General features: G+C 43.4%; 2 protein-coding genes across 3 annotated transcripts in view; one reads left to right on the top strand and one right to left on the bottom strand.

The window, feature by feature from the left end:
* The window catches only part of agtpbp1 (ATP/GTP binding carboxypeptidase 1), a 35,850-nt gene extending 22,455 nt beyond the window's left edge, over positions 1-13,395 (bottom strand). The window contains exons 1-3 of the mRNA XM_080004081.1: positions 13,281-13,395; positions 9,418-9,476; positions 7,523-7,653 (exon numbers count right to left, since the gene is read on the bottom strand). Of these exons, the coding sequence (XP_079860207.1) occupies positions 7,523-7,653; positions 9,418-9,449 (163 nt within the window). The 5' untranslated portion in view covers positions 9,450-9,476; positions 13,281-13,395. The remainder of the gene's footprint in view (positions 1-7,522; positions 7,654-9,417; positions 9,477-13,280) is intronic.
* Positions 13,294-25,231, top strand: naa35 (N-alpha-acetyltransferase 35, NatC auxiliary subunit). Of its 2 annotated transcripts, none has more exons than XM_080004079.1 (23): positions 13,294-13,488; positions 15,911-16,032; positions 16,212-16,245; positions 16,507-16,621; positions 17,418-17,492; positions 17,660-17,827; positions 17,968-18,034; positions 18,153-18,196; positions 18,405-18,455; positions 18,697-18,780; positions 19,068-19,182; positions 19,445-19,623; positions 20,292-20,351; positions 20,449-20,555; positions 20,697-20,763; positions 21,425-21,523; positions 21,851-22,029; positions 22,250-22,386; positions 22,554-22,621; positions 22,770-22,910; positions 23,147-23,269; positions 23,657-23,737; positions 24,826-25,231. In XM_080004079.1, exons 1-23 carry the CDS (start codon positions 13,331-13,333, stop codon positions 24,883-24,885), a joined length of 2,334 nt encoding a protein of 777 aa, XP_079860205.1. In that variant the 5' UTR covers positions 13,294-13,330; the 3' UTR covers positions 24,886-25,231. The 2 variants fall into 2 exon arrangements, with proteins under 2 accessions (XP_079860205.1, XP_079860206.1); XM_080004080.1 differs by lacking the exon at positions 13,294-13,488 and adding an exon at positions 14,209-14,257.
* Positions 25,232-25,514: the final 283 nt, after the last annotated feature.

Raw genomic sequence — 25,514 nt, 5'->3', positions numbered from 1 at the left:
AACCATCTCTCTATCCCTCGTAATGTCTCTCAATCTCCCATGTTCTCCCCGTGTGTCTTTGAGTGACCCAATGACTTCACAAGACACTGGGTACAGCAAAGCCCCGGGAACAAGTGTATGATTACTGTGAAGAGGATCAGCGTTTCTCCTCCTTCTTTGGATATCCACACATCTCCACTGGAGGCAGAGGGACGCGTGACAGCCAGGCAAGTAAAAGAGAGGAGTTGAACAGCTGATAGATCCTGATTGAAAGGGAGTCACAGACATCAGCCATCGGTCAGTCACAACGCAGACACAGAAAGGAAAGGAAAAAATAAAGGAAGAAAAAAAGATCTAGACTGCGCTAATCCTGCTGTACTAGTTTGGCGAAAGTTCTTTCTTACTTCGACAGGAACCGAGGCTGTATTTTTAAGCCCCTTACTACAACTCAAGCCCAAGTGTCTCAATACGCTGAGGCTGCATTGACTACGTTTTTTACAGTTAAACAGCAGGAAAACAGTGTTATTCCAAGCGACTGTGAGATACTGTCTCCCCAACGAGTGTCAGCAGGCTATGGTCAGGTCATTTGTTGCCTGCTTGCGTGCCGATGTGAAATCAAGACCATTCATTGGATCAAGATATCGAGTTTTACAGCTGATGAATTTCTTAGCCAACGGGCCAGAGCAAAAAAAGGGAACTAGGTTACGCACATAAAACATCCATGATCATGTACATGTTATGTACCACAATGTACCACAATGTACCCCTCTCCTTTACTTTTGTTTCAAGTACTCAGAGTGGTTAACAGTCAAGGTAGGGCTGCCCCCTGAAAGGCGACGAGTCTAATCATAAGTCGAAAACCCGTCAGTCAACGGAGATTCTTCAAGTTAAGCAGTCGTTTTTTTTTTTGGGGGGGGGGCTTTGTCTGTCAGTGTGCAATACAATAACTGGATAAAACAGATAGAAGCTTGCAAAATGCACAGGGATAACATTTCAATGGGGAATCATAAATAAGGGGAATCATAAATATTTTTTTATATGTGTGAATCGAACACGCCTCTGTGCGCTCCGATCCCATTCCTCCAAATAAAACTAAACTAAAAACAGCGGGGGGACGGAGCACGGAGGAACAGGGAACGACTCGTGGACTCGTTCCGATCATTTTCTCCGCATAACGCATGGAGGGGGTGGGGGGTGTCACGGAGAAAGTGTCCTAATTACACACGGTTTCATTCCATACACATTTTTTCGTTCTATAAGGAGATGTAAAATAAAATAGCCTACATCTAAAATAAAAACACAGGTTTGGCACAGCACCTTTTTGCAAGCGCACATTGTCGGTACCGTCGGAGAGGGAGACAGGGGCGAAAAATGCGCCCTGATCGCGCCCTCTCCACGCGTTGTGTTTTCTGTCTGTCTGTGTGTGAGCAGGAGTCACTACGAGTCAATCAAAGCAATCAATGGGGAGCTGAGGAGCACTGGAGGCAGACACACACATGCCCCACAGCTTGCAGCACAGCACAGCAATTTAGTTTTGCAGTTATCGGGTTTTGTTTTGGTCTAGTTTACGCTCCCTTTTTGGTAGTTAAGGGGGAAGAGCTGGGTTCGCACAGCCTTTGAAGGATGTGCTCATGCATTAATGACCACCTCATGTTTCCACGCAGGATGATTGTGGAGTGTTGTGAAGCAAATTGTATTTCTGCAGAAAAGTCAGCACAAAATCCTTAAACTGGCACATCAAAGTCCACTCGCTGGCCACCTAGGAGCCAATAAAAGTTATGATCGTGTCTTGCAATGTTTTTTTTCTGCCAGGGCTAAAAGGAGACGTGCGGCAGCATTGCAAAACATGCCATGTCTCCCAGGTCCCTGGTAAACCAAATCAGGCCATCTCTCCACATTCACTCTTTTCCATTTTGGTTATCGGTGAGCTGTTTGAGCGCGTAATGGTGGGCTGTGTTCTTTTTCCCGCACAAAAGCCGGTAACAAGTTCCTTTTGACAATTATGTGCTCTGCGCCTTGTTTTCCTGTATTTTCTGTTTTTGAGCTTCACCGGGCTTGTGAATTGGACAAAACTAAATGTCTGCTCGCAAACGAAAATAAAGGGATGGTTTGACAAAGATGCAAAAAGCAGGAGTCTCAATCCAGGGGATAAAGCGTTAGAGAATCTGTCCTCTCTCCAGTCAGAGAGGTCAGAACAGCCTTAGCGCTGTCCAGTGCTGAACCTATTGATGGGGCCCAGGCAGTTTTGGCGCTGGCCAGTGCTGATCTCCCTGAGAGACGGGATTTTTCAGCAGCCTCTGATGTTGAGCTTGATGATGATGATGTTGTTGGAACGGCCAGTGCTGTTGTCCAAGGACAGTTGAAAAATTCTGAAATATTGTTAAAACTTGACACTTGTTTTCGCATTTGATCCAGACCCAGCATGAGGATTTGGTCAGTTTAATTGAATCTCATGTGTCTCTGTTTACAGATGTGCTGTCTGGGACCAACACGATATGTTACAATATAATATTGATGTGGGAGATTCTCCACTGATCAAACAACATGCGTACAGAGAGAATCCTAATAACAGCCTTCTTTAGCAAAAGCAGGTAAAGAGCCTAGCTTCAGTTCATGGAGTTCACCATGCTACTTAGCTGATAAATCTGATGGCTCAGACCGGTTTTGCATGGATTTTCGTGAAGGGATTGGGGGTCACAAAACCAGTCTGCTACCCTTTTCCCCGGGTAGAAGTCTGCGTTGATCATGTTGGTGCTGCAAATTATGTAACCAAACTTGACCTGTTAAAGGGAAATTGGTAGGTGCCGCTAACTCCTTGGACAAAAGAGATTTTTGCCTTGGTGACTCCTGATACCTTCTTGCAATTTCCGGTGATGTCATGCGGCATGCACAATGCCCTCGCTGAGTTTCAGCGCTTGGTAAATAGTCTTGTCGGGTTTATCAAGCGTCTAGGGTGACCTGGACCACGCTGTCATATATTCAAATTCATGGGAAACTTAATTCAGTGTTTGGGAGGTTGCTTGGTGCTAATCTCACACTCAACTTTGCGAAATGTGAGTTTGGCCAGGCTACAGTGACATATTTGGGCAAAGTTGTAGGTCGGGTGCAAGTCAAGCCGGGGGAAATTCCAAGGTTGACACTATCCTGTAGTTCCCCCCTCCCGTTTCTCGGCGTGAGCTGAGCTGTTTTTTTGAGGAGGGCGGGTTATTATAGGAATTTTTGTAAAATCTTTTCTGCCACTGCGGTTGAGCCCAAAAACACGTTTCCAATGGTCTCAAGTTGCCAGCATGTGTTTGAATGTGTAAAGGCCTTGTTGACTAATTCCCCAGAACTTGCTGCGCCTGTGTTCGACCGTCCGTTCAAATTCTGTGTTGATGCGGGTTATGTGGGAGCAGGTGCTTCCTTCAAGCAGGAGATGATGGTGTGGCGTATCAGATTTACAATACTCAAAGAAATTTAATCAGCATCAACGGGAGCATTCACCATAGGGAGTATTTTGGCCGATTGTGATTTTCATTCAATTGTATGTTCATAATAAACCATTGACTGTTAAATATCTTTTACATTGTCGTCCGACCTTTTTGATCGGACGACAATGTAAAAGATATCCGCTGTCTTCGGAGAAATCAAATTTTCTTGTAATTTGGTCTCATTGTGTATATCTGCTGTACATCAATGAAAAATACATTGCATGATCTGATCACGCTCACGTGATAGGACAGCTGCACATATGGAATATCGCTGCATATTTAACACTGTGTGTTGAATATAGTTCATTTTTCACTATGGAACAATAAAAGTACATGAAAGTGTCCCAATATGGAATGGTCACTGAGTTCCAATAAAATAGAATATGGGATTGTCACCAAGTTTCAGTTTAATTCAACCTGTAACTCTCATTGAGTCTTAGTAGGACACAACATATAACCAACATGGAAATTTCCAGTTCAAACTTCAAATAAAAGTCTCTTTCACTTTTAAGTACAAATATACATTTATATTATATTTATATGGTACTTGCCATTCCAAAATAAATTGCATATCATTGCAAAAAAAAAAAAAAAAAAAAAAGTAATTATAATAAATGGCCGACTCTTCTCACTCTTGTTAACTGGAAGTCCTCCTTCGCTCACTGTGCGTTAAACCAACGGAATCAAATTAAACAACTCGTTCTGAGTGACACGTCAAGAACCGAGTCCCAAAAAAAGAGTCAAACCTTTCATTACATTGAAGTTCCCCTGTGACAGCAATAAATGCACAGTTTGCAAAATTTTGGAATATTGTCAAGCGATACATAATTTATCTAATCTTCTGACATTTTCTCTTTCGCCCTCTATTTTGGGCGTCAACTGCAACTACGGTACATTACGTTGGTATTGGGTTTGAGTAATAGGGAATTTTTACAAGTACATGAGCACTGTATCGGCCGTGTTTATTTGACCGGCACAGAATCGGATATATCTGACACTGATCGGCCGGTCACATTTTTGTGCTTGATTATTAGCCCCCACACTTCCCATTTTACCTCAGCATTGCAGCGTTACACCTCGGTGGATAATAAAGTACCTGAGAGCTGCTTATCAGTGGATGTTGAGTTAGTGAAAGGAGAGGAAGAGGAAGTGTTACAGAACCACAAGCACAGCATCATAGCATCTGGTCCAATCCGAGGGATGGAGATTAAATACAGAATAAATGTACGGCATTGTTTTGTGTTGATTGATTTCTTTCCTTCTTTTTTCGCACACTGCTTATGGGCATGTTTCTTTCTTTCTCTCTCTCTCTGCCTTCCTGCCTGCCTGCTCTATGAGTGGAGCACCTGGAGTCAATAAAAATATATGGGGAACTGAGGGGCACTGGAGCCAGACACACACACACACACACACACACACACACACACACACACACACACACACACACACACACACACACACACACACACACACACACACACACACACACACACACACACACACACACACACACACACACACACACACACACACATACTTGCCCGACAGCCTGCAACACAGCTTTTTGGTTTTAGGGTATCATTTTTCCTTTCCATTTTTTATGCCAATTGTTTTTCTTCCTCAACATCCTGGTATGTTGGGTTTTGTTATTTTAGTTTATCTCCCTTTTTGGTAGTTTAGGGGGAAGAGCTGGGTTCGCACGGCCCGTTACGTGGCTGGCCAGTAGCTTCCCCATCGCCTGTTCTGTTTGGCTGGGATCTCCAACCCCTTTTGGTTGTTTTTTTTTTGTTGCAATTTGAGTAAGGTTTATTTATGGTTTATTTTTCTTTTATAAATAAAAGCCTTTTTTGTTTTTATTACTCAAGATCTCGGTGTCCTTTCATATGTTTCGGTCTCTATTTGAGTCAGTTGTGTAGAGACTAGGGAGGCAGGGATCTGACACTCAGTAGCGGTCCGATACTCACCAAAATCAATGGATGGGATATCAGAAAATAAAATCCAATCCATTAGCCTAAACTATTATGTAAAAGCTTAACTAAACTTTGAGCGAGATGCTGTAAAGAGAGATGTCACAACCTGCGCCACAGCCAGCGCACACTCCTCAACGGAACAAGGGAAAGCAGCCGAGATCTAAAGGCTGTGCTTCCGTGTCAACCTAACAGGGTAACCGGAGAATTCAAAGTGCCATAAAAGGAAAATGAAAAGAGCATAGAAAAATAAAGAAATAAAAAAATAAAAATAAAAAACAAAGAATAAAAAAATCATTGTTTTAAGTGATGTTTGCATGAAGAAGAACAAATCCTTTTGGGTGCATTAAATTACACTATTTGCTTATTAATGATTATGCCTATAATAAACAACAAATATTACAACATATTATTGATATTTGTGACAAAGATACAGCATTTAAATAGAAATTCAACATTGAACTTGTTTAACTGATCGACAGACCAATGTCTTTGTGGCCGGCAAATGCATTGTGTGTTTAGAACAGCAGTGGAAGTGGTAGATTTCATATCTCCTGTGTTCCCGTCATCAGAGACGTATGAGGTCCCAGTAGACCAGAAGCTGAAGGAAAAGATATGTACTCTGACGCTGCTTAACTGAGTCATGTTGTGGGCTATGTATTTCTTCCATTTGGGGAGTAGAATATTTGTTTCACAATTTGAGCATGATGTTTTTTAGATGGCTAGGCTAAACAAAGTGCATCCAGACAAATGCATTATTAACAGCTTAGTAGTTTAAGAGAGGGAAAAAGACTGTATCCAATTGGTATCGGCGGATACTCAACTCCTACTGGTTTAAAACAGAAAAAATGGAATATATGAACCCAGAATGACTATAGGTAATAGCATTTGGTTCAGCCTGGGACATTTAATAAACTTTGTAAAGATAATGTGTGTCTAACAATGTGTTTCCCTCATGCCAGCAAGGCAATGAAAAAACTGACCCCGAACATCAAATAATTTTGAATTTGGTCATTCAGGAGACACTTCTATTTCAAGTGACAGACATAGATAGAGGGAGACGGATCAAGCATCTATCCATCTATCCATCTATCCATCTCTAAGCAGTGACAACTTATTGTCCGAGGCAAGATCTTGACATGCGACATCCCTGCTGCCTTACTCCCTTCTCTTTCGTAATCCCTTTTCTGAATAATTTTAGTGGCCGGATAAAAATAAATCCAAAACAGAGTATTTCACCCAGTGCAAAGTATGACGCCTATCTCATCATCCCTGATGTTGTCTAAATTTGAGATTAACATGTATGGAATCAACTTTTTTTTCTTTTAACTGTCAAAATTGCCAAGTCAAATTAAATAAAACCCTTTCTTTGGTTAGTTATTCCCATGTTTGTAGCAGTTTAAATGTTCCTCTGCAGTACACTTTGGCAAGCTGGGGCCTGTGATGTGTGTGTGTGTGTATGTGTATGTGTATGTGTATGTGTGTGTGTGTGTGTGTGTGTGTGAGTGTGTGTCAGTTATACTGCCTTGACTCCTGCGGCAGGAATACTTCCAGCGCTAATATTCCCAAACATCTATCCTGAGAAGTAGTCTAAACATCCACTAAGTGGCCTATCATCTTCATAAATCACACAGCAAAGTATCTTGGAACACAAAAATAAACAAAAAGAATCTCAATGTCAAATGATCCTCCAATGAAATGGACCACATACGGTGCCATATTTCACATTCAGTGAAGAAAATCACAAGTAAATGTTTTCTTTATGGATTAACCACACATCCATCAGGCCAAAAAAAAAAGTAAGGACAAAGTAAGTTACTTTTCCTGATCAGTTTGAGACAGTTTAGACAAGTTTTGGACTCTAATGTAGTATTCTATTGTTTTGTGAGGCAGTTCTAATAGAAGAGACATGCACTGAACTTGGTCAAACATGGAAAGGTTTTTCCTGATGTTTTGCCACAGCAAATTAAAGTCATTTGACTCTAGTCTGATGGAATAGATCATAAAGACTTCAACCCACTGCCAGCGTGACAAAACCACAGTAATGGTCAGTAAATCTGTGTGTGTGTGTGTGTGTGTGTGTGTGTGTGTGTGTGTGTGTCTCACCCTGTGTCTGAATGAGATGCAGGATCTTGGCAGTGAGCTGCCGTGCTATTTCCACATCTGTCACCATGGCCTCGCCGCTGATTCTCTCCAGTTGGCCGAGCAGCATCAGCAACCTGGAGTTGCTGGGAACACTGAAAACACACACACACACACACACACACACACACACACTTGTTGGAGATTGAGAATCCTCGTTGTATACCAATAAAGTATATATATAAGTAAATTTCCCCTCCTGAGGAGAGGGAGCAGGAATGACCTTTACAAACCAAATACAAATGCAGACCTTTTTGCAGCAGTTCCTTCTAACCTATCCTTGTTTGTTTAACAGCTGCCTTGGCAATAATGAACTTAAAATGCAAAAGAGGACAGATCTTGAAACAGGGTCAGAGGGTAAAAAGCAAACAGTGTTGACTCCTGATGCTGCATGTGGCACCATGCATCAGCACAACAGAATCCCATAGTGTATTGTTAAATATAGCATATTATATCGTTTAAGGCGTGTTATATAATGCTAATAACGCTGCTCACTCAGCATCCATTGCAGCCTGACCGTTGTGACCATTTTAAGGTTTCTTCCATTCCCTTTTAAGGTTTCTTCCATTCCATTTTAAAGTTTCTTCCATTTCCTTTTAAGGTTTCTTTCATGTTTTTTTTCTGAGAGTTTTTCCAGGAGTTTTTCCTTGCCTGGGTGGGGGTTAAGCTCAGGGGATGCCGTTGATTTCTATGTGAAGCTTGTGAGGCCCTTTAAGACTGTGCTGTAATGTCATTTTAATTGTAAATGCTTAGTGCAAAGGGAAAGACATGAAGTTGTCTTAGACTAATCTAACACAATGCAATCATGACAAATCAGTAAGTGCACTAAGTTTTACAATGAAAAAATAAAGTATTTTATTCTAATGTAAAATTTTAATAATGTATTATTTTTCGTTGATAACATAACATAGTATGTACTGTATATAGTACGATTATTTTATGATGACTGTGTTACACCATCACAACCAACACATACATTGTTTGATACATTTCAGCAATGCGATGAAATTATGGGCTTTGTAGGCTAGTGGAAATCTGTTTACACTATGGATTTTATTATCTTAGGCAACAGGGTGAAAGGTCACTTGCCGGCATAGAAACGAGCACCATGGGAAAATCAAAAACTCTAAAAATGAACCAAGCTGAGCTGAGTTTTCATGTCATATGTCCTTATAAAGACAGAAAGAGAAAGAGTGAGAGGGAAAGAAAAAAATGAGAGAGAGAGAGAGAGAGAGAGAGAGAGAGAGAGAGAGAGAGAGAGAGAGAGAGAGAGAGAGAGAGGAAATTTAAAAAAATGTTTGTACTGGCCAATTTATATATAAAATGAGACACATTGTAGCTTAGGGGTGCAGTTTAAACAAACACATTGTAATTGGGGGTATGCACTGAAGAAAAGGTTTCAAATCAATTTTTACTTGGTCAAACATGGCAAGGTTTTTCAGATGTGCTGCTCCTGCAAACTAGAGTCATTTGAGCCTAGTCCGATGGAAGAGATCATAGACTCATTATAAGGTTTATTATAAGATTAACGGCCTGCACATAAACAAAGGAGATTATTGGAGAATTATTGGAGATTATTGTGAATGACGGATCATAGAGGTTTAATAAAGTAGAGCCAGAATGACTGTGTGAGGCCGGGCTGCTATCCTAAATTTCCCTTCACTGCGTCTTTTACACAAAACATGAAGTGCAGAAACAGTGATGCTGTGGTCCAGCACCCCGCTCGCACAGATGGTCATGACAGGACTTTCACACAGACAATTAAGGTTACGTGTGTGTGTGTGTGTGTGTGTGTGTGTGTGTGTGTGTGTGTGTGTGTGTGTGTGTTGGGGGGGGGGGGTTATAAGACAGGTACTTACCCTTTTTCAGTGGTCATTTTGGGCTTGTTCATCTTTACCACATTGACATTTTAAATCATCTACAAGAAAAAGAAAAAAGAAATCAACAAAGGACTTCCCACAATAAAAAAAAATGTCTTCAAATAAATAAATATTGGTAGTAATGATATTTAAGAATGTTAGATGCCAAATTGTATATGCAATGTAACAAATGGGTCAAAGAATCATTTAATTATTCATAGAAGGTTTAAATGTTCTGTTTTTATTTGATATTTTTTTGAATACAATAGAATAACTTTTTTGCGGGAAGGGTACTTCAAGCTCATTTGTGCTCTTAGCTGTTCTTTGCAATTTGTCATTGAGCAACCTCATGCATGTGAGCACAGCATCTCAGTTTAGGCTAATGACCTCTTGTTTAACGCCACACAAACATCTATCGCTTTATTGCAACAAATAGATTTTCATTATCTAAACTTTTTTCCCCCCCCTGTGTGCAAAACAGGATCCAAAACAAACCCCTCTGCTATTGATGTCATGCGGCTGTCATCCCTGCAGTCACACAAAACCCCTTAAATTGCCTAACTCCATTGGCACACGGCTTAAGAGATAGTCAGAGTTTTCTTTTGGGATTGCGTGGCCTCTCTTGCCTGGTTTCAAAAAGAACAAGGACCATCATGCATATGGCAGGTCTCATAAGAAAAGAAACAAATAAGCTCTAGACAGGGTACTTGTACAATAGAGCAAGGGTCTGGTTGGGAAATACTGGCATTCGTCACAGCGTGGTCATTAAGGAATAAGATCGGATTCCTTCTGTGTTGTGTGTGTGTGGGGGGGGGGGGGCTTTAAACTGGCTGTAGGTGTAGGAATCAACTGTAATCCCACACTACCACAGCAGGGATGGGCGAGAGGTTAAGGCCGCCCTCCTGTTAAGTGTTCTCACTGCTTCTGCCTGTCACTCCCTTCGGACCCCCAGGAGCTCAGCTTTATATGGGGAGAGTTGTGATGTCACAAAGACCAGGGGCATCACATGACAATGCCCCTGGTTGCCGTAGCTACTTAGTAGTAGAGTGTACAGATGTCACACACTCACTATTACTGCTTTGGCACTGGCCGTCACAGTTTCACAATCTTACTTGTGACTATTATTTTTCTTTATCACTCTCTTTACAACATCTGTCTATGGCACTTAAGACAATGGGGCCAATGAAAAGAAAACAAAAATTGAAATGTGTGTTAAGGTGGAGGTGACAAGAAGAAGAGACAAACACACAGGAGACAAGAGAGGGAGGGAGATTGAAGAAAGAAGACACACAGAGCAGAAGGCGAAAGAGAGGGGTGCTGAAAAGGAAGAGACTTGGTGGACTTTGAAGGGGACATGCTACCACAGAAGATTGTCAAAGGATTTTTCGACTAAAGTGTAAGAGAGTGTAGGCCTGGACCATTGAGATGTTAAAAAGGCCAACACTTTTTGGTGACACAAAGTTCAGTAGGGAAGAAGGGCAATGCGCAAGATGTGGAGGAGATCATGAGCATGGGAAATGTGAAGATATCCAGTTAGTGTTGCAGTTGTGGAGGTGCTCGTAGTGAAGCAGCATGGGGAAACAGGCGAATAATGCTAGAGAGGTTCGAGATAATGGACGCAAGATGCGGATAGACGAGGAAGGTTAGTCACATTTATGTTTATGTCAAATCTAAGACTGAAAGATTACATTGGCGGTGTTGGCAGCATCATACCACCTAAATTTGGCATGCCGGGCATTGGAGGGAGCAAAAGATAATCTCAACATACAGGGACAGATAAGTATTGTTCAAGATTGATGATGGTGGTGGTCCCTCAATGGCATGCACAGACACTGTTGCCTCCAAACAGGCAAGAAATTAAGCCCTTTGTGAAACTACAGTACAAAGCAAAACAGATATAGTGTGAACAGGAGACTCTGCTGGGGAGGAATTTTTAATTTTTTTCATCCAGGGACACGTGTGTGTATTGGGTGGGATAGAGTAGCCGGGAGGAATACAAAGTTGTTGATACATAGGTGGAGGGCGAATGGATGGTAATCGTTAACTATTATAACCAAAGCAAGAGGCTTGATTTGGATAGCTTGGAGCAAATTGAGGGCCAGGAAAAGGCAATGATCGAATGATCATATGGTCTTCAGATTTTAATGCACATAGTGAGCTATGGGGGTGTGGACAAACGGAAAATAATTACAGAGGTATATAAGAACTTCTGGAGGAGAAAGTGTAGGACAGATGTGAACAGAGGAGATGGGTCAGCGCTAGATCTCACGTTTGTGTCGGCAGATTTTGCAAGAATTAGCAACTGGAGTGTGCATGAGGAAGCAACTATAGGAAGTGATCATTAGAAATTGTTGAAATTGTATAATAAAGTCTGGGTAAAGGGAAGGCTTCCCTTTGCAGGCCAGGGAAAGACCCAAATTAAGCAGACCTATTGCCTTAACCTCTCATGGCGGCAGGGCGATGGAAAAAATGATTACGGAGAGACTGTTTGTTTTGGAAAAAGGTAATCTGATGGCACCATGCCTGAGTGGATGCAGTGGAGGCACTATGGATCCTATAATTTGCCTGGAGGATGAAATAAGGAAAGCTGAAGTTAGCATTAAATTGACAGCCGCTATGTTCCTTGATGCTGAAAAGGTTTATGATATGCTTATGATAAGCAATATGGCCAACATTTCCAGCAGTATGTCTGGCAGTACCGTCTAAAAGGAAGACATCCGCACAACATACAAAATAAGGTGGGTTTATCTCACAACCTGGGGAAAATAGATATTAAGAGACCATTATACCAAGATTAAAAATTGGACATAGCAGGACATGGACCTGTGCTGAAGTTGTCAAAGATACTGGAGGGAAAGGGAACAAATGGAAGAGGAATTCCGATGAGAAAAACATGGGGACTTTTATTTGGGTGAGACACTTGGGGTTGAGTCTGGGGTAGGATGTGGAATCCTTTACAGAATTCTCAAGAGGCCAGGGTTGTGTACCATTGGGTTGGAAATCGAGGGTAAAATAATCAAGAAAGAAGAGGAAGAAAGGACAGTATGAAGAGTCGGTGATTGGACACACACGGACACACACACACACACACACACACAGACACACACGCAGCTTTGTAGACACACACAAAAAACAGGGTGCAAGCTGCCATAAAAACCCAAGAAGGAGACGAAAAGAAAACCAGATTATATTGTAAGTATTAAAACTTGGTTAAAGAGCTTTGTGTTGAGTGCGTTGGGGGAAAACATGCACACACACACGCACAATCAACAAATGACAGTTTTTTACGACTTGTATTCACCTTTAAAAAAAACACACACACATAAAACAGACCTAGGGAACTTCAATCTTTATAGTTTGTTTATATAAATTGCTCATATCCAACACAAGGCTTTTATATCAGAAAGTGAACCAACGTGCGTATTGATGACGGTCCACAAAAACCCAAGAAGATCAGAATCTCTGCAACAACTCACCACAAAACATCGAACTGAATGAACTTAAGCTAACCTTGTTTCATCTAATCGGACACTGGACGCGGAGTGGATGCTGGAAAAATGGTGTCAAAATCTGCGGGGGGGGGGGGAAAGGGGGCCTCATTTGGCTATGAATTGGAATATGATCACACAAACAGAGCGGTTGGTGGTCACTAGGACCAGGCTGCCATCCGCAGGACGAACGAGCGGAGACACGGGACTGTTTTTGAGAAGTCTTGCCGGGGTCACAGGTGCTCCACTGGTCACTCCGCGGCGGCCGCTAGCTAGAGCCGGCTAACCGGCCTATGTTGATGGGGGACTCGTAAACAAACGCGCGTCAACGCGAGGTTAGGTGCATGGGTCGGAAGGGTAGGATGCTCTACGAACCTGCGTCGGAAGGAATTGTTGTCCCGTGACGGGCGGGAACCAATTCCAAGATGGGAGGCAGCGACACGGAGCTGGTCTGCGAACGCCGCGGCGGTGTTATGGTGCGAGCCGCCCTCCGCCCCTGCCCCCCCCCTCCTCCCCGGAGCCAGCTGTCACTGTCAAGGGGGGAGCCGCGGCCGCCATCGCGAGAGGCGGTAGCAACGCGAGGGTACGCACCGGAAACGGGTCGCGGAGGCGTGACGACACTGGCACACGAGTGAGCGAGGCCGGCGTTGATTTTTCGGTCTGTTTAAAATATTTGATCTGATAAAAACAACAGCAAAAAATATATATTTTTTTTAAATTAAAAAAAGATGATTAAACCATTGGAAATGGCTTTTAATGTGAGCTTGTTTTTTTTTCCCACACATTTATGATTTGTTTGTTTTTTCTTTCATTATTTATTGTGTTGGTAAAAACGTTGTTTTGGTTTTTTTTTGCTCCCTTTTTACTTTTCTTTTTTTTTCTGATCATTCAAGCATTACGTTACGACGTTAAGTTTTCAAATAAAGCTCTGGAAAACAACAAAAATGACGAATCGCCATTTCTAAACGATGGCGTCCATATTTCCAGGGTTGAATATTTGTTGTTTCGCGTGTATATTTAGATGAGTTATTTACAGTTCTGTGTTCTTGTTTGCGATTCAAAATTTTTTTTTAATAAATAGAATAATAAAATACACGAATTAATGAAATTAAAGTTGGTTTTTTTTTGTTTGTTTTTTAATATTTAATTCATAACTGCTATCGCGTGACAACGCCGTCCGGGCGTCATTTCCATTTCCGTCGTGTGAAATGACATCAACTACAAAAATGGCGTCTCCGGTCGCCCGTCGCTCTGATGAACTACATCTCCCGAGTCGACGTTATATGACGTACAATTTGTGCGCCTCGATTTCGCCAGCTCTCGAATAGGTTTTAATTAGCCCGAACTGCAAGGTACGTGCCCGTTTCTTACTACAAACATTCTTGCCTACGAATGATATGAACCGTCCGCTGAATGTCAGGTTGTTTGCTAGAAATGGGCGATCTATTAAATTGACTTAAGACCGGCTTCTCCATCTATAACGCCTAATGTAGTCTGGTTTAGCTTATCATGCTATATACATTGATTTACTAGCTGCACTATGACACATGCCTCCAATTTGTTGTGATGATGTCCAGTGTAGTGATCCGACTTGAATCATTTCGTTCCTTAGACGCCAGCCAATACCTTCATGATCTGATCCAGGATGGCTTTTTAACCTTAACCATAGATAGGATGAGTTTATCTGTACCTCCACATCAACTCCTCATAATGAGCGACACAATTTCTTCTTTTGTTTTTTGTTGTTCCGGAGCTGCTTTATCACAAAACATATGCAGGTCGTTCATGCAGCGATCGCCACCTTTTTAGGCTCTATCCTGAGCACCAGTCCTCCCCCAGAACACAATAGTAATCCAGCTGACCTCACAATGAACTGCTGCACATGTAGATCCTGAAAAATAGTCATAAATGGGCATAGCAAAGCAGATTTACCAGTGATTGTCTTTCTTCCGTGTTTATGTGCTGGTGACCTTCTTATAAGGTCTTTCATAAATATCAATACAAGAGTAGGTCTGTCACGATCATGACATTTTAGTTGACAAGTCAGGACTCACGAAAATATTTTCTTTCAAGAAACTTCAGGTTCAGGTGAGTGAGTGTGCAGCTGCTGTTTTTCAATGCTGAAGTGACATATGTTCATGGTGACCCCATAGAGTGTGTGTGTGTGTGCGCGTGTGTGTGTGTGTGTGTGTGCGCGCGCCTGCGTGTACACACACACATACATACTGATGAGCCACAACATTGAAACCACTGAGAGGTGAAGTGAATAACCTTGTTCATCTCATCCCAATGGCACTGGTCAAGGGGTGGGATATATTAGGCAGCAAGTGAACAGTCAGTTCTTCAAGTTGATGTGTTGGCGCCCATGGGCTCATTGATGTGTGTGGGGAGTGACGTCTAGCCCGTCTGGTCCGTCCCCACAGAAGAGCTACTGTAGCACACATTGGTGAAAAAGTTAATGCTGCTATGATAGAAAGGTGTCAGAACACACGGTGCATCACAGCTTGCTGCGTATGGGGCTGTGTAGCTGCAGACCGGTCAGAGTGTCCATGCTGACCCCTGTCCACCGCTGAAAGTGCCTACAAGGGGCAGGTGATCATGAGAACTGGACCATGGAGCAATGGAAGAAGGTGGCCTGGTCTGATGAATCACCTTTTCTTCTACATCATGTGAATGGGCGGGGTTAGGGTTCAATCCGATGGAGCATCTGTGGGATGTGCTGGAACAACAAGCTCGATCCATGGGGGCCCCACCTCACAACTTCCAGGACTTAAAGGATCTGCTGCTCACGTCTTGGTGCCAGAGACCACAGGACACCTTCAGAGGTCTGGTGGAGTCCATGCCTCCACGGGTCAGAGCTGTTTTGATGGCACGGGGAGCTACACAATATTAGTGTCTATTTGTGGAGGTTTTCAAGATTCAAGATTCATCTCTTGAATCTCTGTATGAACATATTTCTAAATTATCTGTATGGCTGTCTAGTTTTTTTTTCTCTCATTTGTCAGAATGGTGATGAAGTCATCGGTTGAGGATGATGATTCTGGCTGGGGTCTGGGAATACCGGAGAAAATGAGGAATAATGCCAACTGGGTCGATATTACACACGACTTCAAAGGAGCATGCAAAGGTAGTGTGTGTGTGTGTGTGTGTGTGTGTGTGTGTGTGTGTGTGTGTGTGTGTGTGTGTGTGTGTGTGTGTGTGTGTGTGTGTGTGTGTGTGTGTGTGTGTGAGAGACAGAGGGAAAATGTTTTTGGAGCGTTACAGTAGCTTTAGCGTGTTACTTGACTTTCTTTGTGCTTTATATAGAATTGAACCTTGGAGAGCTCCTTCATGACAAATTGTGAGTATATCCTAATATTTCTTGTTCTATTGGCTTCATACATTTCCAACAATTGTAGTTATAACTACCTGAATATTACATATTTCTATTGCATTTGCTTCCCACAATTCTTAGAATAATTTGCTGTACTGGTCAGATCCACTAATGCTCATAGACACTGTATGGTATAATTTCAGTCCACACCGTACATGCAGCGCTATTATACTCTGTACATGTTCAGACAAACCCGTATGCCACCTAACTCCATTTTTTTTGCGTCAGGTTTGGTCTTTTTGAGGCCATGTCAGCCATTGAGATGATGGATCCTAAGATGGACGCTGGAATGATTGGAAACCAAGTCAACCGGAAGGTTCTCAACTTTGAACAGGCCGTAAAGGTGCGGTGTCACTGATCACTCACTACGACACAATGGAAATAATGTCTAATAATAATAATCTCCAAAAGTAACAAATTGTAAAACCACGAATCATGAACAAGTAATTATGAATGTCCTCATTTGTTGATTAACATCCATTTATTTTTGAAAGTGTACATTGGTTTGGACATTTATTTTTCATTTATTTTAATGTTTCGTCAAGTTAGAATTGTATTTGTCATTTACAACATTGAGGAAGAACTCCACAAATACATTCCAGTAAAACTTCAGATTTTTGCCTTGTTGAAAATAATGCTGTTAACTTCGTCTTCTCTGTTATGAAAACAATATTAATCACATTTCAATAACAGCTTGAAAAGACTGAGTACAGCAGTGACCTCTGCCAAGACACGCTCGAAAACAGATCCTCCTCGGTAGAGACTGTAATATTGTTTAATGTGTAATGTTCACATTGTACTTGCTTCAAAGGAATTTTTTAGATCTCGCCAAGCTATTTTTATGCAGACCTTCTGAGCACAATAAGTTTTTCCCATATCTGCATCGCTATTCTCTGTCGCATTGTTCTGGTTACACATTGTGATTGCATTCACTTCCACATACTATGTTAAAAGTTGAATCTAATCTAATCTAATATAATATATTGCAATGTATTGTATATGCAGGTAATGCAACAAACCGTGCTGTTTATCCACTGCAGATAATGTTCTGGTGCTGCCACGCTGCATGGATTGGTCATTTACACTTACCTTCTTTTACATTTAATCTTTGTCTTTGTTTTTTCTGTATTTTCTTGCAGGACAGCGCCATCAAAGTCAGAGACCTGAGTCTTCCTGAATTGATAGGCATCATAGACACGTGTTTCTGCTGCTTGGTGCGTCTTCCCTGATTGTCCAATGAAAACAGTCCCAATTTTTCTATCGATACGTTTTTTTTAAATTAATTTATATACATGTAAATATAATTTATTGACTCATTATATTAAAGATAACCTTATTTCCAAGATCATTCTTTTTATTTTTAATATGTGTGTGTTTCTAGATTACATGGCTGGAAGGCCACTCTCTGGCCCAGACTGTGTTCACCTGTCTGTACGTCCACAACCCAGACCTCATCGAGGACCCCGCCCTGAAAGCCTTCGCCCTGGGCATCCTCAAGGTGTGCGACATCGCCCGGGAGAAGGTCAACAAGGCCGCTGTGTTCGAGGAGGTGAGCAACATGGAAGTTCTCTTCCCTATTTAGAAAAAGAACACACAGATGCACGGCTGACTGCTTTCACGCTGGAGTTTATCATTTAGAAAGTCAATGTTGACACGTCTTTTCCATCCACTGCCGCGTGTTTTCTTCAGGAAGATTTTCAGGCCATGACCTATGGCTTCAAGATGGCCAATAACGTCACAGACCTGCGGGTTACGGGTGAGAGTGTTTTAGTGATCTGGGTATTCTGCAGCCGTTACAGATCGAGTGTTTTTATCATGGGAAGAAAACTGTGGTTATTAGTGTCACACTCATATGTTTGTTTGTTTGATTTTAGGTATGCTGAAAGATGTGGAGGATGAGTTGCAGAGAAGAGTCAAGGTGGGTGCTTTTTTTTTTTCAAAGCGGAGGCCAGGAACGCACTAGGCAGGCCACAGCAGATGCCACCCCCCCCCCCCCCCCCCGCCCCTTAAAGTCTTTTTTATTTGCCGTCGAGATAAACACAACACAGCTGGCTTGCAATATCCTTGGAAAAATGAATGTTCGAGAGCCATTCCTCTTGACTATGTTTTATCTTTCCCTCCCTCAGAGCACGCGCAGCCGACAGGGTGAGCAGCGAGATCCAGAGGTGGAACGGGAGGTAAGTCAATCCACCCGTCCATTCTGAAACGCAGGGTCATTTTAGTCCCATTTTCAATGCAGTGTGACTGACCTTGCGGGGGCAGGGGGTGTTAGTGTGGGAGAGAGAATTGTAGATGCTGTGACACTACATATTTACGAGCGTGCACGCGCACCTGGGACCGTCTTTTCTATTTGAAGCTCTCGAATCTCCAATAGTTAACTGGGCAGAACCTCTCCAAAATGCTTTTCTTTCCCTTCAGCACCAGCAGTGTTTGGCCCTTTTCAACAGAATCAAGTTCACTCGACTTCTCTTAACCGCCTTGATCGCTTTTACAAAGAAGGAGGTAACGTGCATTCCATCAACACAGCTGCACACATACAAAAAACACTCACCATGTGTCTTTGTCAAAATGTGACATTGATTACAAAGGCTTGCTCCTATGTAGATAAGAATTCCGTGTGTGTGTGTGTGTGTGTGTGTGTGTGTGTGTGTGTGTGTGTGTGTGTGTGTGTGTGTGTGTGTGTGTGTGTGTGTGTGTGTGTGTGTGTGTGTGTGTGTGTGTGTGTGTGTGTGTGTGTGTGTGTGTGTTTGTGTGTGTGTGTGTGTGTGTGTGTGTGTGTGCTCTACCAGACCAGCTCTGTGGGCGAGGCCCAGAAGCTCATGGCTCAGGCAGCTGACTTACTGTCTGCCATACACACCAGTATTCAGCACGGCATCCAGTCCCAGAATGACACCACTAAAGGAGGTACCGTGACTAACACACCAGCCACACCTTCTGTTCTTTGAGCCATTTAATCAAGTCTTAATTGCACAACCAGTCGAACCCAATCAACTAAGAGCAGTGCTACAAATCCAAAATCTTTTTTCAGGACTGTAGAATTGAATACGCTGGATATATGCAGCTCATTTTTGCATAATATCTTGTAGTCATGTGAAAGAAATGTGATTTATAAAAAAAAATTAATAAAAAAAATGTAATAACCTTTATTACCCACTGCATGCTGCAGACCACCCCATCATGATGGGTTTCGAGCCCTTGGTCAACCAGAGGCTGCTGCCCCCGACCTTCCCTCGCTACGCCAAGATTATCAAGAGGGAGGACATGGTGGTGTATTTCAGCAAGCTTATAGAACGCATCAAGACTGTCTGCGATGTCATCAACACCACCAATCTTCATGGCATCCTGGTAAAGGTCTTTTAATACTAGGACACAGGAAACTAGCTAGGGTAAAACACAGACACACACACACACAGACACAGACACACACACACACACACACACACACACACACACACACACACACACACACACACACACGCGCGCGCGCGCTTATCTACATGTGGAAAAATACATTTTCACACATGCTCCCACCCACTGAGACGTCAGGCGGCCTCAGATAAGATCAGCTGTCCTTGAAGCAGAGGCTGATAAAGTGTCTTGTCAAAATACTTTTCTTTGTTACCAAGCCAGCACGGGACCTTGTAAAGTGTATTTCTTTCTTCTCGATTCCTCCTTTGCTGCTATTAACGTAACCCTAATTTAAAACCCAAAGTTTTTCAACGCGGTTTGGGGTAATTAACCCAAATATCTCAAATTCAAAATAAAATTGCCTTTCTTATTGGTGCTCGGATGGTAGAAGAACATATTATTATATGTTGACATCCGTTTTAAAGTCTCAAGTGTATCATGATAATCATGAATGAGAAATGGCCACAAATTCTTAATTGTATCAAATAAATAACATCTACATATACAAAATTAACAATAATAATAGAGAATGAAATTGAGACCTTGGGATCTTGTTGTTAAGCTTTGAACATTTCACTGAAAACCATGTGTTTGGGCTTTTCCAGGACTTCTTCTGTGAGTTCAGTGAGCAGTCTCCCTGCGTCCTCTCTCGCTCTCTGCTGCAGGTGAGCCACCATTTTGGGGGGGGTTTTCCCCTTCGCCCGTTTGATTTCAAATGTGACGAGTTGCCGTACGAATGACCCTGGCCTTCTGCGTCTCCAGACAACCTTCCTGATCGACAACAAGAAAGTGTTTGGGACGCACCTGATGCAGGACATGATAAAAGACGCCCTCAGATACTTTGTCAGTCCTCCTGTTCTCTCCTCAAAGTACGTGGACCCTCGACGTGACGGTTGTCAGTGCTGTTTGGAGCGTCTTTTTGTTTTTGTTTTGAAAGGCGCGGTTCATTCTGCAGCCTCTCTCTCTTAAGGTGCTATTATAAGGCTGCCAGTAATTGTGCTGTTTTCTAGGTGTTGCCTGTTCAACAACCACCAGGCCAAAGACTACATCGACTCCTTTGTCACCCACTGCTCCAGGGTACAGATCTTTACTAAAGAAACCGTTGTGTCCGCTCAAGCAGATACACCCCCCCCCCCCCCCCTTTTTTTTTTTTTTCAAGTTAAAATATACTCTGTTTTTCAGGATTCAAGAGGTTTATTTGTCACATACATATACATACTTTGATGCATATATGCAGTGAAATGTCTTTGGAACTCACCCGGAGATAATGCACAATAGTTACTAAACTGAACATAATAGCTAAACCTAATTCCTACCTAGCAACTAACTGAAACTAACTGATTCCTACAACGTAATGCAGTTAGTGAATAGAATAATATCAATAAAATAAAAATATAATAAGACTCAAAAAGAGAATACAAAGTGGTGGAACAAAATAGAAGGGAATGGAGTTATGTTTATGGGATAGGCTATTTGTATATACAGATATGTGCAGTAAAGTGCATGTGAATAAAGTTGGTATGGAGATATACAGTACACAGTACTGTATACAGTATGACACAGCAATACAGTAACAATTGGGATCTGTCAAATCCTTAAATAAATGTGTGTGTGTGTGTGTGTGTGTGTGTGTGTGTGTGTGTGTGTGTGTGTGTGTGTGTGTGTGTGTGTGTGTGTGTGTGTGTGTGTGTGTGTGTGTGTGTGTGTGTGTGTGTGTGTGTGTGCTTTCTCACCGCAGCCCTTCTGCAGTCTGATCCAGATCCACGGACACAACCGCGCCCGGCAGAGGGACAAACTGGGACACATTCTGGAAGAGTTTGCGACTCTTCAGGATGAGGTGTGGCTCCACACTCCCAGCTTTGAAACCAAATCTCTTCATTTCTCGGCGAGGGGGACGTAACAAGAGATTGATGTGCCGTAGAAATCAAGACGTGGGCTGTTATGTTTTGGCACTGGAGGTTGTACACAGAGGAGAGAAACAGAATAAACAGGTGGAGATGAGTGGACAAAGGAATGAGAGAACTTCACCCCCAGAAAGTCCAGACGAGGAAACTTAATACTTGATTATATTTGTTTTGCAGTGAAGTCCTTGAAAGTGGGGGGAAAAAATATAATGTTCGTATAATGTTGTTTCCGCCTTTCCCCCCCCCCCCCCCCCCCGCAGGCGGAGAAGGTGGATGCGGCGCTGCACAGTCTGTTGATGAAGCTGGAGCCTCAGAGGCAGCATCTGGCGTGTCTGGGCACCTGGATCCTCTACCACAACTTGAGAATCATGATCCAGTACCTGCTGAGCGGCTTCGAACTGGAGCTCTACAGCATGCATGAGTACTACTACGTCTACTGGTGAGAATGCACTCCTCTCCCATCATGTGCTTCACCCCTCGGTGTTTGATTACGCTGTTGAGATACTCATGGTGCTGAACCTAAACGCTGTTATAAAAACCCGCTGTTATAAAGAGGAGGGATGCATGTTTGCACAAAAACACACATACCCCGTCAAACCTCAACTTATGCTGCATTATTATACTTGTGTGTGCGCGCGTGTGTGCACGTCTGTCCGCAGGTATTTATCAGAGTTCCTGTACGCCTGGCTGATGTCCACGCTGAGCCGAGCCGACTCGTCCCAGATGGCGGAGGAGAGGATCCTGGAGGAGCAGCAGAAAGGGCGGAGCAGCAAGAAAGCCAAGAAGAAGAAGAAAGGTACGACGGCCCGCGCCATTAATGGTTTGAGCCTTGCCGCGGCGCGTCCACGCACGAGGGATGCTGATACTTTCTCTCTCTCTCTCTCTCTCTCTCTCTCTCTCTCTCTCTCTCTCTCTCTCTCTCTCTCTCTCTCTCTCTCTCTGTGTTCTCCTCCTTTTCGGCAGTCCGCCCTCTCAGCAAGGAGATAACCATGAGTCAAGCCTACCAGAACATGTGTGCCGGCATGTACAAGGTAGAACACCGATGGGGGACTAAACACCTCTTCCTCTACGTTTCAACCTGTGCCTACTTACGTGTCCTCTCTCTCCCTCTCGCTCTCTCTTTTTCTCTCGCTCGCTCTCTCTCTCTCTCTCTCTCTCTCTCTCTCCCTCTGTGGACAGACCATGGTGGCGTTGGATATGGACGGGAAGGTACGGAAGCCGCGGTTCGAGCTGGACAGCGAGCAGGTTCGCTACGAGCATCGATTTGCGCCCTTCAACAGCGTGGTCACCCCTCCGCCCGTGCACTACATCCAGTTCAAGGTACCGTGTAAAAAAAAAAATAAAAATAAATAAATCGATCGTCGAGTGCAGTGTATATTCCACCCGCTCGGACACCCTGTATCTCACACCTTTCCCGCTTTTCCAATAACTCCTCCACCTATTTTTAACTCTTTCTCGTCCCCCCTCCACCCGGCTTTCCTTCCCTCCCACGACAACTTTTTCCCGCCGTCCTCGTGTCCCGCCCCTCCGCCCCCCTCCCCCGTCGCTACCTCCAGGAGATGTCAGACCTGAAGAAGTACAACCCTCCGCCCGGCTCCGCTGACCTCTACCTCGCGGCCAGCAAACACTTCCAGCAGGCCAAGCTCATCCTGGAGAACGTGCCCAGCCCGGACCCCGAGGTCGGTGGAGGGTGTTTTTTGTACGGCCGTTAATCAGCGGTTAACAGTCTCTGCGGGCTTTTATTTTTTTTTTATGGCCGTGTTTGACAGAAGAGAAAATATACGATACCCCAGAACCACCAGCCCTTATTTGAAAGGAGAAAACGGGGATTAAAAAAAAAATAAAAAAGGAAAGAAGGAAGGAAGGAAGGAATTCTGTGGATGGACACAAAGAGAAGACCTCTTTCGGTTCCTTGTGGGTTATTCTGTCAATTCGAACCGAAAAATTGGAACATTTTAAAGAATGTCGTTCACCCTTAGTTTCTATGATATGTAGTGATCATATGTTTTAATGTAGAAGACCAGAACCGTACGCTTGAAAATGAGTCTGTGGTCGGATGTCGACAGGTGAACCGCATCCTGAAGGTCGCCAAGCCCAACATCGTGGTCACCAAGCTGCTGGCTGGAGGACACAAGAAGGACACCAAGGTACCGCTCTGCTCAACACACACTTTACCTACTCAAGTGTCGCTCATCCAGAACGGGTCACATCCCGCTTGCTTCTGTGTGAGACACAAACTAATGCATAGAATAGAAATCCCTGACTTCTCAATCTGTTCTGTGACTTTTCATTTCCCGTCCTTTTTTCATTCACTGACTTGCGATGTGGATGGAAAAGCAGAAAAGAATCAATAAACAGTGGCTCTCTGTGTCTGTGGTGGACGAAGGGGGCGTGGTTGAGCACCGGCCGCGGACGACGGCGCGGTTCCCTTTCCCGCGGCCGCCATGCCGCCTCCAATCGGCCCCGTTCAGCGCCCGCGCGCCGATCCCCTCCACAAAATTAGAAAAATTAAGAAATCTCCCTCCCTCCAGTCGGATTGGTCCGGCTCGAGGCGGCGTGGCGGCCGCGGGATAGGGATCCGCGCCGTCGTCCGCGGCCGGTGCTCGACCACGCCCCCTTTTTTTATTTTCTGCTTTTCCATCCACATCGCATGTCAGTGAATGAAAAGAGGACGGAAAATGAAAAGTCCCAGAATAGACTGAGAAGTCAGGGATGCCTGTTCCGCACCGTTGTCCGGGGCCGGTGCTTGACCACGCCCCCTTTGTCCGCCACAGTGTCAAAAAATAAATAAAAATCCTCCCACTCTTTTAAAAGGACCAGACCGGTGTCACCTCAAAAGGCAGAGGCATTAACGGATACAAAATACAGCAAAATGCTGCTAAGTTACTTTGACACAAATACCTTCATTGTCAGCGTGTCCAGGTGTTTCGCACCATATTTTCCAAAACCCCCAAATCGAGACAATACTAAAAAATATTTTAATTCGAGCTACCGTCCGGAAAATGGTCAGGGGTGATGTAAATTACACGTGTGCTGACTGGTAAACGGGCTAAAACTCAATCTGACACCACTATTGCCCTTTAATTTGACATCTGAGTAGAATGAACTGATAAAGGATTCGTTTGGAAGCTGTGTGTGTGTGTGTGTGTGTGTGTGTGTGTGTGTGTGTGTGTGTGTGTGTGTACAGTGTATTGGGTGTGTAGTAGAATATATCAAATCCATTCTCAATCCCCAGGTGCTCCCAGAGTTTGACTTCTCTGCCCACAAATACTTCCCCGTGGTCAAGATTATTTGATTCCGTGCCCTCCCGAAACGGCCCCCCTCGAGGCGGCCCCCCGTCTCCACCGCCGCCGAGACCCTGCGCCGGCCTCCTACCAACAAATGTGCTCCATCCGACTCTGCCCTCGCTCAAGGAAACCTCAAGTGACTGAATTACACATTCATGGCCGCCGCGTCCGTGAAATGGTTTTGACAGACCGGAATTTTATGGCAAGCGCGTTCTCCCATCGTGAGGAATTTTCTTTTTGTGAGATACAGGACTTTTATCTTGCACTAGCAATACTTTTTATGTACACATCAAGCTCTGCACTTGCGCGTGCCTCATTGTTTATATGTGATATTAAAACTGTGAGCTGTCTAAATATGAGGACATTGGCTTATTTATATTCATTCATACATTTGTGGTTTTTAATTTGCCGGTTGTTCGGCAGGCCGTGTCTGGCCGAGCATTTGATTTTCGGACGAATTTTAGATGAAACAATCCGACAATCGTTGCATATTCTAGAATGAAATTATGTTTTATATTGCTTGGTAAACACTTTGAAGGTGCCTTGATGGGTCAGATACAGTACTGTTTGATGAGGATTTACCCTCGTTTTGCAAAATGTCACCTCTGTCCTCATTTAGGCCTAACTTATGGTGTAC

This window comes from Zeus faber (assembly GCF_960531495.2).
Source record: "Zeus faber genome assembly, chromosome: 7".
NCBI lineage: Eukaryota > Metazoa > Chordata > Actinopteri > Zeiformes > Zeidae > Zeus > Zeus faber.
Note: the sequence above shows the minus strand (reverse complement) of the source record. Positions and strands in the feature narration are given on the sequence as shown.